General features: G+C 34.9%; 1 protein-coding gene across 14 annotated transcripts in view; it reads left to right on the forward strand.

Moving 5' to 3' along the window:
* The window catches only part of LOC115213916 (probable protein phosphatase 2C T23F11.1), a 242823-nt gene that overhangs the window by 163156 nt on the left and 60319 nt on the right, over positions 1-19348 (forward strand). For 9 of the 14 annotated variants that reach the window (XM_029782896.2, XM_036504684.1, XM_036504686.1 and 6 more), the window contains 2 exons: positions 2602-2706; positions 11896-11979. In XM_029782896.2, coding sequence (XP_029638756.1) covers positions 2604-2706; positions 11896-11979 — 187 coding nt within the window. In that variant the 5' untranslated portion in view covers positions 2602-2603. Of the gene's footprint in view, positions 1-2598; positions 2707-11895; positions 11980-19348 lie in introns of all 14 variants that reach the window. The other 5 variants (XM_029782898.2, XM_036504685.1, XM_036504691.1 and 2 more) reach the window with 1 other exon arrangement.

A 19348-nucleotide genomic window follows, 5' to 3' on the forward strand; every position in this document is an offset into this window, starting at 1 on the left:
GTCATGGGCTAAAAGAAGTTTCAACTCCTTGCCTAATGTGGGCCTGGTGCAATCTTTTAGACTTGGTTTGGTATTACAGGTCATAAGTGAATATTGTTTCACTTTTAATTCTAATGTGATAAGACGATAATATTGTTTCAGTTTTATTACGTGTCAAAAGTGATTGTTTCACTTTTATTGTTTCACTTTTAATTCTAATATGATAACTCTAATTCCAACGTATATAATAATACACACTTACCACTCAATTACCAGTTAATAATTATTGCAGCAGTTGCAAGGTATTAACAGTTACAAGGTATTAAGTTACATATTAACCCTTAAATTAACATTTAATACATGTGCTTAATATATGTATATTAATAAATTTATCTATAATAATTATTGTGGCATTTACCATTAAATTAGCAGTTCTATTTGGTTAATCTCTATATATATCAAATGGTTCCACCAAATAAAATCAAATTTTACAAGGTAATAGTATCATACCCCACCAGTGTCAACATGTAATTTTTTTTCCATTTCAATTAAAACAATATATTTTATGAGAGATAATCTTCATATAATAGTCAAATATAGTATGGGACATTTTATATCATGTTAATGACATCACATTTTGTGTATGAGTATGTATGTGTCTGTCTGTATGTGTGTGTGTATGTGTCTGTCAGTGTGTGTGTGTTTCTGCATTTGACGACATTACATTTTGTATATGAGTGTCTATGTGTCTGTGAGTGTATGTGTGTTTTTCCATGTTAGGGGTGTCATTCAACACACACATCTACACATACATAAACATGTGTGCCGTCTAACGTGTGAATAAATGTGTCTCTCTATTACTATATAGTATTACACCCCATATATGACTGTCAATATGTAATTTTTTTCATATCTATTAATACAATGTAACATTTCATAGGCATAATCTTTCTATAGTTAACTATAGTACAGGGACATTTTATATGAGTGTGTGTGTCTGTGTATTTGTGCATTTGATACGTACGAGATAGTAAAGGACATTTTATACCATGACAACGATGTCACATTTTGTATATGGGTGGTGTTTATGTAAGAAATCATTTTTAGCAGATTCGCAGAATCATTAGAGCATTAGTTAAAATGCTTTGCAGTTTTTAGTTATGGCTCTTTATGTTCTAAGTTCAAATCCTGCTGCGGTCAACTTTTCTTTTTATTCTTCTAGGGTTGGTGTAATAAAGTACCAATCAAGTTCTGATATCAATAAATTTGACTATTCATTTCCTCAAATTTATAGTTTTGCAAGAAATATTAATGCTAATTATTATAACAAGTGTATGCAGTGTTTTAAAACTGTTCTAAATGCCCTCATTCAGTGTTTGAAAATTGCTGAGTTGTAAAGTTATGTTGAGCAACTGTTGTCACATGCAGGAGTGATCCACTTATTGACCGACCATCATGTGGGTTGTTTCGCTGCCTTCCTTTGGCAGGGATGGGTAACCAGTTTTCCTCTATTTGATGGCTACAATGAAAGTGGTTGTATTATAGATAAGATTGAAAAGACTGAGGACAGACAGATACTTCATTGGCTAAATTCTCACCAACTTGAAAAATTGATGAGTGTTCCATTCACTGAGGATGGTGCAGGTGAATAGGGAGGTGTTGCCCTCCATTAAATTTACTGAAAGATGAGTGAGAGTGGTAAGCACAGTCTGATTGAATGGGACTCATCTCAACATATATGTGTGTGCAGGAAAACACAGCTGGGACAGGGCACTTGCCCTTGGTTAGGGTAATCTCGGATCTATGGATTTTCTTGATTGGTACCAGGTGATTGTCATTCTATCAGGATATCTCAGTTCATTCATTTTGAGCACTGATATTTTTCATGCTTGTATTTTCATAATCGATTCTGTATAAATCTTCACCGATTTTTTTGTTAATTTGTTTTAGTAGTGTCCACTCATCTATTACTTTGTGTCAAATAAAGATATTGTTATAACTTATCTTCTCCATTTGTAAGATGGCAGGTTGGCAGAATTGTTAGCATCTCAGACAAGATTCTTAGTAGCATTTCTTTTGACTCTTTACATTCTGTGTTCAAATTCTGCAGAGGTTTACTTTTCTTTTCATCCTTTTGGGGGTTGATAAAATAAGTACCAGTTGAACTCGGGATTAATGTATTTGATTTATTCCTCCCGTAAAGTTGTTGGCTTTGTGCCAAAATTTAAAACAAATTTAGCTGTAAGTTCATTTATCAACCCTGAAAGGATTAAGAGCAAAGGTGACTTAGGAATTTGGATTCAGAACATAGGGCTAGAAGATATGCTGCTATGAATTTTGTCAGACTCGCAAATAATTCTTCCAGCTCACCGTCATTATTTTCTCCACTTAGAGCTTTATCATTATACGGAAGGTGAAGATAGTGCTGAGAACTTCTTACCTGTAAAGGAAAAAAAAAACCTTCAACATTCCTGCTATTGAGAAGATGAATTTCATCTTCCTGAATATCCAACAAAATAATAATGATAAAAAAATTATATCATAAAATCATTTTGAAATTCTGTATTGCCTTCTTATCTTTGTGTTATGAAATTTAAATATAACTTTTTTTTTTTCTAGCAGACATGGGTCACACATTATCAGAACCTGTGACTTCGAAGACTACGTCCAGTTGTGAAAACCATTATGTAAAAGTTGGTTCATCTTGCATGCAAGGATGGCGAATCAGTATCCTTTTTAAACATTTTGATTTTATTCTTTCATTCATCACCACAATTGAAGTTACTAAGATATACACATTTACCAGTGCATATGTACACAGTCATTTATACTTTCATCTTCAATAGCATACATAGATATATACCTTCATACACACACATGCACTATTATAATGAAAGCTAAAAAAAAAAATTATGAAATACAGTTACCCAGTCTTTCCTAGGCATCCTGTTAATTTATTTTGCATTTTTTAATGATAGAATTCATGCCTATTAATGGTTACAGAAATGCAAATTCCAATGCATCAAGCAACAATGATTCAGATGTTGGCAGGCAGAAATATTATCCCAATAAAAATTCTTATTAGTGCAATTATTACTATAATAATATCTTTACTGCCTTAACTGATCAAATGCTATTGCTTGTTGAAAATCACACACATGCACCCCACCAATCATCATCATACATCCGTTTTCCATGCTGGCATGAGTTAGATGGTTTGACTGGAATTGGTAAGCTGGAGCGCTGCACCAGGCTCCTGTTTGGTTTAGCTTGGTTTCTATGGCTGGATGCCCTTTCTAATGCCAACCATACCACAAAGTGTACAAGGTACCTTTTACATGTTGCTGGCAGAGGTGTTTTCTCGAGTACAGCAAATTGCCAAAGGTCTCAATCATTTGTAATCTCTCTCTCTCTCTCTCTCTCTCTCTCTCTACACACACACACATATATGGTGAGAGATTTGAGCAAATAGGAGAAATAGGGAAAAAATAGGACTAACTGCATACATATATACATATATAAATTGGCTGTAAAGTTACATAAGTGAAACTCTTGGCAACTGAGTCACTTCTGTAACTTTCGGAGGAAGTAAGTAAATCGTGATAGACCATTAATGAAAGCCAAACTTAGTCAATCCCATCTTCCACTCTTATGTTGGTGACAGCCCTGTGGTTCCACCACAGGGTCTACTTTTGCAACAAGGCTAAATATATGTTTGGTAAACATATGGTGCTAAAGCTGCTTACAAAATTTAATCTCACACATACTGCATTGATGCCCTCATACACACACACACACGCATGCACACACCCAATACATTCCATATCAGAAATGCTGTTTTTATGCCATTCTACTTTTCTTGTGGTAATTGCTGCAGTTTTGTTATTGCTTACTTTTTCTTTTGCTTTTTATTTATTTATTTTTTGATAAAAAAAATTGGTTTCCTTTCAGGAATTTTCTGTTATTTTCTGTTTCTGTTATTTTTTCATTTCAAATTCTACAGATTTTTTAAAAAATTATTCTTGTTTATAAAATTTTCACCTTTTCTACTTTTATTTCTTTTCATGAATTTTATTTATCATCATCAATATCATCATCGTCATCATTATTATAATTTTGTTTTTTTCTGTCTGTTATTTGTCATTTATTTATTCGTGCTTGGAGGAAATGTATGATTTGATTGTGGCAGGGTCTGTGACTGGATCAATACATTCCTTCAGTTGCATTTCCTCTATCCTTCAGCATCTTCAGTTACATCGCACCAACCAACTATTCCATCATTGATGTGTTATTGAGAGAGATTGTATTGAGATAGATTCTAGCTAGATTCCCAATGATAACTAGCTACTCCTCTACCCTCCCGTATATAACTTTTATTCGTCTGTGACCTACTTGAGGAGGGGTGGAGGTGGTGGAATGCAATCCTTTCTCTTTCCTCCGCTACCTGTTCACCCATCTCCCTTCCACCTCACTCTTTCTTTTCCCTGAATTTTATCAATATATCTTCGCTCTAATTCTAACAGTTATTGAAGTAATCTAACACACACACACACATATATATGTATTGAAAGAGAGAGACATACACACACGTGACCATGTAACCATACACATATTCACACATGCATACTTCTATATGCATATATATTTGTGTGTGTGTGTGTGTGTGTGTATATATAATGTAAACACACACTCACACAAGTGTAAACATTCTCAGATACACATGCTAATACATATATCTTTAAACACCTTCACGTATAGTGATGTTCTTCTAATAGATGATAAGTTAAGATATGCAACAGCAATAACAACATTCAATTATGCATAGACTGATTTCGTATGTTATTTAATACTTCTGTTACTATTTTCCTGATATAACATAAAGCATGGCTGTGTAGCTAAGAAGCTTGCTTCCAAACCATGTGGTCTTACGTTCAGTCCCACTGTGTGGCATCTTGGGCAATTGCCCTCTGCTATTGCTTCAGGCTGACTAAAGCTCTGTTGGTGCATTTGTGTGTGTGTTTGTCCCTCATCACCCCAACCAGTGTTGGTTTGCTTAAGTTTCTGTAACTTAGCAGTTTGGTGAAAAGCGATGGATAGAATAAGAAACAGGCTTTAAAAGGAGAATCAGTTCTGGGGTTGATATGTTTCACTCAACCCTTAAAAACAATACCCCAACATGGCTGCTGTCCAATGACCAAAACAAGTAAAAGAGAAAAGATATCAATATTTTCAAATTAATTTTGAAAACGATCAAGAATTTGGAGTAATTTAGTAAAAGTGGTTTGACTGGTCTCCATTAGTCTGTATATAAGTATATATTTGCAGGCTTGGGCAAGGGTTCACTTTTTGAAGACTAGCAGTTGCCCATGAAGTAAGTTTCTCTTCTTTTGTTCAATGGAAAGATTTTCCTTAGAAGCTGATATTGCTTTACACCATTGTTGTTACATATGTTCCATCAGGGCTGCAGGAATTCAAAATGCCACTACAAATACTGCATGACATTTAGAAGTAATATGGAGAAATCAAGAGTATTCTCCATCATCATAATTGTCATCATCATCATTATTATGATTGTTATGTGACAGTTTAATCTCAAGCCTCTGTCAGTCATTAATGACCATAGATGAATGTCATTGTTGTCTGCTCCGCTGGAACAACATTGTCTGTGACTGAACACTCTGATGTGCAATTGGTAGTTTCTGCCACACAAACTGCACTTGTGAACTTTCCTGATGCAGTTTTAGTTATAGTGATAACTTATAACTAGTAACTGTTGCTACTTGTGTGGTGTTGATGTCAAAGGTGAGGCTGGAGTGTTCTCTCTAGTGTTCTCTCTATTTTTATTCTTACTATAATGCTTCAGATCATCCATGTAGAACAAATGGTTAATTGTTATTTTACTCTCTCTAAAATGATACTCTGCCTTTGCCTTTCTTAATACTAAACTGAGGGGGATTAAGCATAATACAAATATTAAAAGAGGTAATGAGAACTGGAAAATTCCTTTCTTGATATTAACTTTCCCTAAGGTTGTATCACTTGAGTGAATATCTACTTTTCATTTCTTCATGCTATAGCTAATTAACTCTCTTATGTTGTCTGCAATATTGAATATATTCAAACATTCACTTATCCATGAGTGTGGAATCATGTCTTATATAATAGATCATGTGTTCCCCTTGTCTTCTTCCTGCAACCTTTCTGTTCTTTTGGAAGTAAATTCTGGTGCTCATAAATTTTTTCTGAGAACATTCCTGTCAACAGCTTCAACACTAATGGTATGCAAGTGACTACTCTTTAACTACTTGTTATATTGTCCATGCTTTTGTGTTTCATTATACTGTTCCTCTCTAGTCATCTAATTAGGTATGACTCTTCCATTCAGGGAATTCTGAAGTGGTTTTCTCAGTCTCCTATGCAAGCTATTAAATTTCTTTAGCCAGTACTCTTGAACTAATTTTGGTCCTGGTCCCTTCCAGTTCAGCATTCATTCTAACGCTTTACTCATTAATTCACTAGTTAGTTTTCAGTCTGGATGCTTCTCACCAACTACTTCTTCCCTCACTTTCTTTAACCATGCTAAATACCCCTCTTTCTTCTTACTGAGTGAAAGAGCAGTGCATACCATCAAAGAGATACTGGGTATATGAAGCCCAATGTACCCATCATGACTACCCGCTTGATGTGGTACACCAGGTACATGCATCACAACCATATGTGTATGACATGATGATCTTATATCAAGATAGACAGCACATGACCTTGCAGGTGGGGCCCAGTTAGTATTTTCTTCGGGTTGAGTAGCCATTCTTGTTCAAAAAGTCCCCGAATAAGGGTTGTTTAAGGATGTTGAATGAAATATCCATGTTTCCAAAGGTGAATTATTCAAACCCTAAAGAATTCCTCTCAACACATGACTATGATGCTCCCCCACTACTCCTGCTCATGATCAGAGATGTACATATTGTTAACCACAAGGGGACATGTTCAACTATTTACGGTCAAACAACTGACAAGCAAATCTGTGGTATTGGGCAGAATATTTGCTGTAGCCCATCTCTTATTCCAAGATGAAACATGTACATGATAACACTTCCAATTACTTAAGATCAGAAGCTATGGGAGCCAGTGCCTAGTACTGCATTAGGGCATTTATTGTTATTATTATTATAATTAAGGCAAATGAGCTGGCAGAATTGTTAGCATGCTGGGTGAAATGCCTTGCAGTATTTCATCTGCCACTATGTTCTACTTTGCCTTTTGTCCTTTCAGGGTCGATAAATTAAGTACCAGTGAAACATTGGAGTTGATGCAAATGACTAGTCCCCTCTCCTGAAATTTCAGGTCTTGTGCCTATAGTAGAAAGGATTATTATTATTATTATTATTTGGTGATTTTTTTCAGAATTGTCCAAGTGTCAGAAAAAATGCATTTGGTTGTTTGTTCTAATTCTTTACATTCTGAGTTCTTCCAAGGTTGAAACTATCTCTTGCACAGAGTGTCCCAAAAATCACTGATAGGTTTCAATTTTTAATAACTTTACAAATAAATGTATGAAATTTTGATACAATATAAAGGACATAATAGAAATTAATATGCATGTGTCAAATTTTGCAGTACCTCAATATCACATATGAAAAATGACATCATTTAAATGACAGCCATTTTTGGCTTCGCACACCTGTGCTCTTTGCAAAACTTGCACCATAACATCTCGAGTTTTCAGATCCTACTTCTCTCATTTCCTTATTGATGTTCTCCTTCAGTTGCACTAGGGTCTCTAGTTTGTTGACGCAAACCCCACTATCTGGGCTAGTCAAGTCTGGGGAATGTGAAGGCCAATTGACATTGCTGTAGCAGCAGATTATTCTCTCTTCAAAGCACTACTGTAGCAACTGCATTGTTTCTCTTGCGGTATGAGCAGTTGCCCCATCTTGCCAGAACCATGTGTGAGGTCTACTTTGAATGGCTGGGAGCAAAAAAGTCTTAATCATAGAGACCTGAAAGAGAGGGTTTATGTTAACAAACCGGAGACACTGGTGCCAATGAAGGAGAACATCAATAGAGAAATCAGTAGTGGGGTCTGAAACTCTTGAGGGTGTTATGGTGTCATTCAAGTGATGTTATTTTTCATATGTAGTGGTGTTGCAAAATTTGTCTTGTTCATATTAATTTCCATTATGTTCTTTATATTGTATCAAAGTTTCATGCATTTATTTGTAAAGTTAAGGAAGTTATTAAAAATTGAAACATATCAGTGACTTTTGGGACACCCGGTATATACTTGTTACTAGCCTCAGCTGGCCAACCTCAGTGGGATTTCAACTTTGAATACAAAAGGCCAAAACAAAATGGTTAGGTATTTAGTTTTCTCTACCATTTCCATTACTCTACCACTTTCATGATGATTATAGTAATGATAATGATTTTTATTAAAATATTTGCTGACTTTTGTAACAAACCATTCCTGCTCAAAATAGCATTCAAATCTCCTTTAATAAATTCATGATTGACTTGAAAATAGGAATCATGTTTTTGATAAATACTATATTTTAAGGCAATCTGTCTAAAAAAAAAGTTAGGACAATCATCTCTAATATTCTCTGATTGAATAGTAACATTCAGCTAACCCACTCAAAAGATATATTGTGTTTGCATGCCATGGCTGTTACTTCATGCATCTGATCTGCTTGCAAAAGGTTTGCTTGATGAGAGAGCTAACTGTATTTTTTCAACAGCAATAACAAGCACTTTTCATAAACTGCTTAATGCTCTGGATACCAATTACTAAGCGGTCTCCAATAACTGTACATAATTCATTTTGATCTTTCTTCTGACGTGGATACAATTGAGCATCTTCCATAATCTCAATCCAGCTCGTCCAGATCAATTTTACTATTGATTTTTATGTCCTTACTCTATCTTGGCATTTAGCGTCTATCAACATATCTCTTACTGCTGTCTTTCACTGTAAAATCAACATTTAGTCAGCTTTTAGAGAAACTATTTGTGTATGTGTAGTAACTGTTTGTATTAATTTAAAAGTGTCAAATAATACATATTTTTGCATGTTTTAAAATCTTTGAAATTTTACTCCATAAATACTCTCATATTACCCTGTTTCTCTCCACTTGCAAAAATGTGTGCATGCACACTCGCACACATGCAAAAACATACACATTTAAATCCTTCCGTCAATGTCAAGTAACACTTCGATCCCACACTGTTCACTGCCTTTCCAGCTCTCACTGATTTGTTCAACCACATGTACATACATCTTCTCCGCAAACATGCAAACATGAATAAACTAGATTCTTCCTTTTTACAAGGTCTCATGCACTCACATCATGCCTCCTTTATCCATCCTACCTCATATATCCACAAATATTAACAAATTAGGAGTTCCCTCTACTTTCCTCAAGATATATCAGGAATCTCTGTGTATATATTTATAGGAAAATTCAGTTTGAATGCTGGATTATATTAAAATTTTGTCTGTTATCTATCTTGTTTTGTAAAGACATTATTGCAGAACAGCTGTCTCTTGATGTGTTAGATTTTTAATCCTTTTAATTCCTGATTTTTCCAAAATCTACATTAAGAGAGGAAACACTATCAAAACAACATTAACGCTTTTATTACCACATGTCTGTTGAAATACACCTCCTTTAATTCATTTAATTTTGAAAATAGGGATTTACTAAAATAACTTTATTATTAAGCAGGTGTTTGGTATATAAATTAACATGAAATTTTGATGGAAGATTTTAATTTAGCTTATTTTAAAACCAAAAGTTTGTATCATATGACTAGGGGCAGTCTCTGGTGAGTTGGGGTCAATAGAGTTAAGAGAAGGAACAGCACTTACAAGTCTGTCATTAGATCCTTATTGAAGCAAGGTGAAAATATTGTATATCAAAATAGTAATTCAAATTTCTTACTAGAGCTTAAAGCCAGTTTTTGGTGGTGATGGTGGAATTGGGATCCTAAGTATACTAAATTAATCTCTTCCTCTCTTAAGTGGTGGTTCTATTGTAAATTTCACTTAAAGAAAATAAAAGCTGAAATAAGATCTAGCAAGACTGGAATTTTAGAGCCTAGACCAGGCCTGGCCAACTTCAATTACATTGCGGGCCACTTTAATCACAGAAAGTATTTTGAGGGCTGCTTGTATACTGACAGAATTGAAAGCATTTTGTTTTCTCACGCAATTATTATAACAATGAATGAATGATTGTTCATTCAACATGAAATGTTATCACTGCAAAAACAGTAGTATCTTTCTTTTTTACTTCTCATTACAATCTTTAATTTTCGATAAAATTTTTTAAATGTTTGTTTAAATAAACCCATTTCAAGAAAGTATCAAGTGGGCCGCAAGATAAAAGTCTGCAGGCTGCATGCAGCCCATGGGCCTCAGGTTGGCCAGCCCTGGCCAAGACAAATGAGCCTAAATATTGGACTAGTGTACTACTGCTAAGACTGGCTGATGGCCTTTTTTTTTTTTTGAAGTATTGAAAATTAAGAGATGAGTTAACAATAAGGTTATAGTTAACAGATTTCAGATATTTGGAGATTAAAAATGTTTCTGTACTTTACATGCATCAGTGGCCTATCATCGTTGTCCTCATTGTTGTTATCATCATTGTCATCATCACTATCATTATCATCATTTTACATTTGCTTTCCATGCTAGTAAGTGTTGGATTGTCAGGGTTTGAACCAGTTCTTATTCAGAACTGTTGCCCTCCTATGTGGGTCAGAGGTTCATGTCTTGCTCATATGTTCCAGCACTTGAAGAAAATAATCATTATCCTTAGGGCAGAAATAAGAGTACCCAGCTCAGATCTAACATGGTATTGTATGTCTTTTGGAAAATCTGATACGTAATGATTGAAATGCAATATAGGTGCCGATATCTGGAGAAATCTTTCATGCGTAACGGTGACATAAATAATTTTAAAATGTTTTATGAACATAAAACTTTGTAAATGCTATATGGATAACATATTTGGCCTCATCAGGGAGACTGATTATCCTTTTCAGACATCTGAAATAATTCCAGCAATAAATAACTTCTTACATTTTACAAAACCCAAATGTGTCCTATACTAGGTACACATTAAGTTTACTGTACTCAGTGAAGTTTAAGTTATGTACTGGATGTGAACAAATCAACTATATCTGGCCTAAAATAATGCTAATTCATTGATCTTGATCTGCTAGAAATAGTAGCTGAATCAAACCCCAAATTTGTGGCACGTTTTTTTTCTGTTTTCCTTTTTCCATTTTCCATACTTTTTCTGTTTTGCAACTTACTTGCGGACCTCACTAACATCAGTTGTTGGAAAAAGGCGCTTAAGATGATTGGTGTCAGGGAGAGCTGTAGGAAACATGTCAAATCTGATGCTGGAGCCTGGTGCAGCCCTGCAGCTCACTAGATCGTATCAAACCATCCAACCCATACTTGCATGGAAAATGGGTATTAAATGACAATGGTGATGATGAGTTTAGGTATGCACTAAAAAAAATATAATGTCATGTTATATATGAAAACTAAAATACTGTAGTCCAGGTATGGGCTTCAGGAAAAAGGAAAACAATAAGATTATGTAGTCTAGTTATGGGTTATGGTTGAGAAAAAATAAGAAGGGATGATTGTGGTTGGAACATGCTTAATCACATGACTACTCAAACAAACAATTGAAGCATGATGTAGCCCTTGGACACATGAAATCCTGTCAAACCATTCAGTCCATGCCAGCATGAAACTTGGTCGTTGGATGATGTTGATGATATGTTGTTACTTTGTGATAAGATGTTTTTGTGAAACAGTTTCATTATTTCCACAACAGTGATTTTCTTGCAGTTTCATTATTTCCACAACAGTGATTTTCCTTAACTAGGTTCTAACAGATATGGAAGATGCGCATACACATTTACTGTCTTTACCATCAGATAGAGATTGTTGCTATTTTGGAGTTTTTGATGGACATGGAGGTAAGTTAGAATGCATGAGATACTATTTTGGAATCTTTTCTTTTTTTTTTTTTTTTTCCTTTGACTTGTTTCAGTCATTGAATTGCAGCCATTCTGAGGCATTGCCTTGAAGAGTTTAGTCAAACAAATAGACTCCAGTACTTATTTTACTGGTCTCTTTTGCCAAACTGTGAGGTTACAAGGCCATAAACAACCCAACACCAGTTGTCAAGCAGTGGTAGAGGATAAAAGAATCAACACACACATGTATGTATGTATATCTGTACACACACACACACACACAGTGGGTTTCATACACACACACACACACACACACACACACAGAGTGGGTTTCTTTCAATTTCTGTCTACCAGATCCACTCACAAAGCTTTGGTTAGCCTGAGGCTATAGTAGAAGTAGAAGGCTCAAGGTGTCTGCACAGTTGAGCTGAACCCAAGATCACATAGGAAGCAATTTAGGCTCTAAATTCTAATCCTGTAAGATCTGATTTCACATCTTAAAATTTTGGGTAGGGCTGATCTAAATTTACAACTGAGGTTAACTTTGCTGTTCATCCTTCCTCAGTTGATAAAATAAGTTTGAGTTATGTATTGGAGGTGAACAAATCAACAATATCTGGCCTAAAGTTTTCATCTTTGTTTTTTTCTTCATCATTCTATGTAAATTGCTACATTTTATGGCTGTCTCTGTATCGTCCTCCCCATCCATTGCTATGGTGGCAAAGAATAGAAGTGATGATAATAATAATAATCCTTTCTACTGGAAGCACAAGGTCTCAAATTTGGGGGAAGGGATTAAGTCAGTTACATTGACCGCAGTGCGTAAATGGTACTTGTTTAATCGACACCGAAAGGATGAAAGACAAAGTTGAACTCAGAACGTAGTGGCAGACAAAAGACCGCCAAGCATTTTGCCCAGTGAATAATAATAATAATAATAATAATAATGGTCATAATAATAATAATGATGATGATAATAATAATAATGGTCATAATAATAATAATAATGGTCATAATAATAATAATAATGGTCATAATAATAATGGTCATAATAATAATAATAATAACGATGATAATAATAATAATAACGATGATAATAATAATAATAATGGTCATAATAATAATAATGATGATAATAATAATAATGGTGATAATAATAATAATGGTCATGATAATAATAATAATGGTCATAATAATAATAATAATGGTCATAATAATAATAATGGTCATAATAATAATAATAATGGTCATAATAATAATAATAATGGTCATAATAATAATAATGGTCATAATAATAATAATAATGATAATAATAATTAATAATGATAATAATAATTAATAATGATAATAATAATAATGATAATAATAATAATAATAATATGATCATGTGATGGAGGCTTGTTTGCATATCATCAAGTCTATTCCTTCTCTTTGGGTGTCTCTTGAGTTCACTGCAGATGCGTTGTGAAGGTCTTTTAACTCTGTCACTCTAATGAAATTCCTTACACATGTATACACATTCATACACATATACAAACATACACACACTCGGTGTGAGTGATTTACATATGCAGAGAAAGAGTGAAAGAGAATGTGGTAAATATATGTAAAGGGGGATGTTTACAATGAGAAAAGCATAAAAGACAGAGAGACAGATATATATAGATAGGCACTTGTCTCCTCACTAACTTGCATTGCATGTCATATCAAGAGAGAGTGGGGAGCAGCATGCATGAGAAAGGTACATATACAGAGAGTGAGAGAGAGAGAGAGTAGTGAATATATAGAGAGAGGAGAAAGTTTGCAATGAGAAATGTATAAAAGACTGAAAAAGACTGATAAAGAGAGGTAGATAGACTGTTATAAGATGTGACACACACACACACACACACACACACCACACACACACACATACACACACATACACACACTCAGGTAATCGGGAGTTTAAGTTGGTGGCTTCTAAAGACATTGTGTTGGTGATCTGGAAGTTGAGTTATTTCTTGTAGAAAATTATATTTTTTGATTACTCTTTTACTTGTTTCAGTCATTTGACTGTGGCCATGCTGGAGCACCACCTTTAGTCGAGTAAATCGACCCCAGGCCTTATTCTTTGTAAGCCTAGTACTCATTCTATCAGTCTCTTTTGCTGAACCGCTAAGTTACGGGGACGTAAACACACCAGCATCGGTTGTCAAGCAATGGTGGGGGGGACAAACACAGACACACAAACATATACACACATACATATATATATATATATACAATGGGCTTCTTCCAGTTTCCGTCTACCAAATCCACCCACAAGGCTTTGGTCGGCCCGAGGCTATAGTAGAAGACACTTGCCCATGGTGCCATGCAGTGGGAATGAAACCGGAACCATGTGGTTGGTAAGCAAGCTACTTACCACACAGCCACACCTTACTGATAATCAAAAAACCTTGGGATGCAGACTTTGAAAATCAAATCTATTTCTCTCTTGTGTACTCTGTAGAGAAGAGTAGAGAGGGCCCTTTTAGATTTGCTTTGCTATTGACATGACAACCTCTTCAGTGCCGTTGTCACAATAAAATGCACCCAATTTACTCTGTAAATAGTTGGTTTTTGATAGGAAGGATATCAAACCATAAAACTATGTCAAAAACAAGACATACAAGCAAAATGAAGTCCTCAGGCACTGGCTCTCAGTATGAACTGGCTCAGATTGTGACAACCCATTCAACAGATGCCAGCATGGAACGTACACATAAAATGATAATGATGATGGATATTTTAAAGCAGGAGCTGTTTGTATCATTTAACTAGAGGTGGTCTCGGATGGGTTGGTATTAAAAGAATGAAATGTACTTATAAAGATAAAGAGATATGTTTCGTCTATCATTTACTTGAATTTGGGTCCCTGCGTTTTCGATGTAGTTGAGAGACAGGTATTGTTTTTAGCATCACCATAGTAACACTGATGACTAATGGTATTCTGGACCAGCTAATGTTCTTACATACTAGGTTTGGCTCAGTTACAGTAGACATCATCAATACCATCTTCATCATTTTATGTCTACTTTACCATTTAGTCATTATTTAAAAATTTTTTTCTGATAGATTCAGTGCCAGACTGTTCTTTCTGTTTTCTTAACTTGCTTTGTTGTTGTTTAACCCTGATACCACACTAATTGAACAGGACTTCAGAACAAATGTGTTCCACCTATGACCCTCCCATTTTTCTGTATATGTAGAACTACATTGTTTAATGTGTCCATCTTTTTACTTCCATTTTTAAGACAGTAGTATGTGATTTAAAGGAATTTGGCTGCTGTTTCTAGCTGGTTGAGCAACCTCATAGAGGCTCTCTTCATTGGGTTGTTTGCTTTACTTTAGTTTTAATTCAGATAAACTGACATTGTGGCTCGTAACATACTGAGACACCATCACAAGATCTTCCTGTTTTTGACAGATATGCATCTCCACATGATGTGTGCATGCACACACACATACGCACACACTCACCCACCAACTTGTAATGTGCATGCAAGAAAAATTATTGTTTTCCTACTCTCAGGAAGTTTACTTCAAATCATTTCCTGTTGATTTCTCTTGTGTTGTATTTTTGAGCTTTGATTTGTATTGGGAAAGAACGGAAAAAAAATATAATGCTTCTATTGTAAAGACATGGCTCTGTGATTCGGAAGACATTCATTTCACAGCTACATAGGTTTGGGTTCAATCCTTCTGCTTGGGAAAGTATCTTCTACTACAGTTCTAGTTCAACCAAAGCTTTCTGAGTGAACTTGGGTTGATAGAAACTGTGTAGAACTTCATTAGAGAAACCATTTCTGATCTTGGGAAGTGGGCATAATCTGCTACTTGGTTTACTGCTACCTCATGACTTTTGGGTGTCTTTACCAAAGTTCTTTCTGTTGCAAGCATTTGGACCAAGTCTTGTGTCTCAGGATATCTGTCTCCCTTCTTTGCATCAGGCTTTGAGGCCCTGATGAAAGTCATGTGTACTAGTCTAGGGACAACAAAACATCCAGATGGACGATACAAAAAAACACGGACGGGTCATTCGATGCCTTTTATCTTCAGTCAAGAACCGGATCATCCTTGCAATTTCTGCTGATTAATCTTGAGATTGCTCCAATCTGGCCAGCCCTAAGGAAAAGCTAAGCATCGAATGTATACGAAACAAGGACGGAAAAACAGACGATGTTACATGAATATAAATGCAAAAATACAATAAAAAAATAATAATAGTAATAATAACAGGACATAACAACAGGTGTCTTTCGACTGGGGATGAATTGAATTCAGCTGGCGTGTGTGTAAATGAAGCCTTACAACAGAGGGAAGAATATCAATGTGGCAGTGATCGTGGTCAGATGCAACAAGAGCTAGCAGTCGGCCAACGGTCACGTGAGAAGAGAAGAGAGAGAAAAATAGGAACAATATATATATATATATATATATATATATAATATATATATATATATACATACATACATACAGAGAGAGAGAGATCTTGGAAAGGTACTTATTAAAATTTCTTTGAAGTGCATATTGCTTTCAAATTTTGGCACAAGGCCAGCAATTTTGGGGAAGGGATAGGTTGATTAGATTGATCCCAGTGCTCAACTGCTACTTATTTTATTGACTCTGAAAGAATGAAAGGCAAAGTTGACATCGGTGTAATTTGAACTCAATGTAAAGATGGATGAAATGCTGCTAAACATTTTGCCTGATGTGCTAATGATTCTGCCATCTCACACCTTAAAACTTTCTATAAATGTATATTGAGTGTGCATTCCAAAATTATCATCATTGTAATTGCAATAGTGGATTGGAAGAAATACTAGCATATCAAGCAAAATGCCTTGCTATGTTTTTTCTGGTTCTGTATGTGCTGAGTTCAAATCCTGCTGTGGTCAACTTTGCCTTTTATCCTTTCAGGGTCAATAAGTAAAGTGCAATTTGAATGGTAGAATCAATTTAATTAACTAATACCCTTCTCCAAATTTCAGTCCTTGTGCCTATATTAGAAACAATTATCAATATAATTTTATTTTTATTGCAGTTAATTGGCAGAAATGATAGGGCATCAAGCTAGCCTTGCAGTATTTAGTTGTCCTTTCATAAAAGTTTAAATCCTAATAGTATTAACGTTTAACCTTCAGGAATCAATAGAAATAGATAAGTAGCTGCAAAATACTGAAAGTTAGTTTCAATTAACTATATCCATCTATTGTAGATGTCTTGTTTTGTGCTAATATCATCATCATCATCATTATTACTATGAGCAAGTAGTTAGTACTGATGTAATTTATGGTGATAAGTAGTTGGGTGCGATTGTTATAGATGTACAAATCCTCATGATTCTACAAGACTACAAAAGAATCCCAGATCTATTCCCTGTAATAAGTGCTTAAAGGAAAGCATTTAGACTATCCCAGGCAGAAACACAAGCTGCGATACATATAGCAGCAAAAATCATTTAAAAGCTTTCTACCCAAAATATTTGAAAGGAGGGAATCAACAACAATAGCAGCAACAAATCAAGGAAACTGTTCGTTAGGGGCAACTCTGAAGATGCTAGAAAAAAAGTTGCCATGCGCTCTTCTTTAGGGTTTAATCAGAAGTTTGAGAAGCTCTCTCCCACTAGTATAACTGTGATATAACAATGAGCAAGTGACAAAAAGAGGAACGATTAACAGAAGCAACAGTACCAAGTAGCTGTCATCACAACTATGTAAGGAGCTAGAAGACTTGTAGTCAACACAAGAAAAGTGAGGTAAGCAAGACTTCCTCTCCCAGTCATATCAGAGCATTCATTTGTGAGGATGAAAACAAAATGCAGGCTGCTCAACACAGATAGAAAAGTTTCCAGAATAGCACAGAAGAACTGAGAGCTCTGGCAATCATGTAAATACACAGTCCTTGTCAAAAACAATACTGAACAGGTCCAATACCTAAAAAGAAGATATTCCCTCCAATGCAATGGATTGATGAGTGGTTGGGAGTTTCCAACTTATCATTGCCAAGAATAAACTGCAAAGTTGATCTTGGCAGCATACATTCTGAGATCACATGCCACTGAGATCAACTTTACCTTTCATCCTTTCAGAGTCAATAAAATTAGTACCAGTAGAGCACTGGGGGTCAATGTAATTGACTGACCTTTTCCCCCCAAATTTCAGGCCTTGTGCCTATAGTAGAAAAAAATTATTGTTACTACAACAATACTCCTTATTTAGTTATGTACAAGCAAGAACTTTCAAAAACTTCATAAAAACTAGTTTTCACCTATCTTGGCTGATCTTTCATGTAACAGGAAAAAAAAAAAAAACTGCTGGGAAGTGCTGACAAATATTTTAACTCTGAAAAGTTGTTCTTAATCTTCTTAAGGCTCAATTCCAACAGATTTGGGATAGACATGCTGCAACACAAACATTTAAGACTGCATTTACAGAGGGTCTCTCATTAATTATGAATATGTATACAAAGTTAAAATCATGAGTTTAATAAACATATGAAGGGGTGCTGAAAAATTCCTAAGTTTAAAGGTACTGTGAAAGGCTTGTTGTAGGCCTATTTCCTGAGTTCTCTTACGGGGCTTAGAAAAACTGAAGGACTGCTGCAATGAGTGTGTGAATCTGAAAGGGAATATGTTGAAGAAAATAATGATTAACTGATCCTCTTGTATTTTTTTAAACTAAAGTCAGGAACTTTTCACACATCCTTCATATTTAGTCTCCCTATAAAAATAGGTTCCATGGTTAAACCACAAAGTTTTTATCTGGTTGAAAAGATAATCATACTGGTGAGTTTCATCTTGCTTAAGATTAACCAGAAATTGCATATCTATGTCTTCCAAACTGCTAGAGAAAATAGAATAGAACTACTTGTTAAAATATTGTGAAGATTAGGAGTGCAATTGTTCATTTACATAATGATATAAAGTTGCAAATTCTCACTCATCAGTATATAATAAAATCTAACCCAGCAGTGTTTTCACTCCCCCCGTCCTCTCTCTCATATTATTTCCTCTGCTCTTCTGAACTAGTAAGTTGTGTTACACATCTTCCCAGACCTATCTTCATTCCAAGTTAATTACTTTCTCATGAACCTTCTTTTAATTACAGTTAGCTCTCTTAGAGAATAAAAGAAGTTTATTTCTGTTGAAGATGAAATTGATTGATGTGACTACTCCATTTTATTTTTAGACTATCCAGAGCTGTGCTATTCATTGTGTGATGTATTTTTGTTAATCTGGCAGAATGTGATTTGAGAGTGATTTAGCTGCTATTTCTAACAGGTCAAGCAACCACAGGGAACTTCCCTCATAGGCTTAATCTTAGTTTGTTCTTGAATTATGTGT

This window comes from Octopus sinensis, linkage group LG7, assembly GCF_006345805.1.
Source record: "Octopus sinensis linkage group LG7, ASM634580v1, whole genome shotgun sequence".
Taxonomy (NCBI): domain Eukaryota; kingdom Metazoa; phylum Mollusca; class Cephalopoda; order Octopoda; family Octopodidae; genus Octopus; species Octopus sinensis.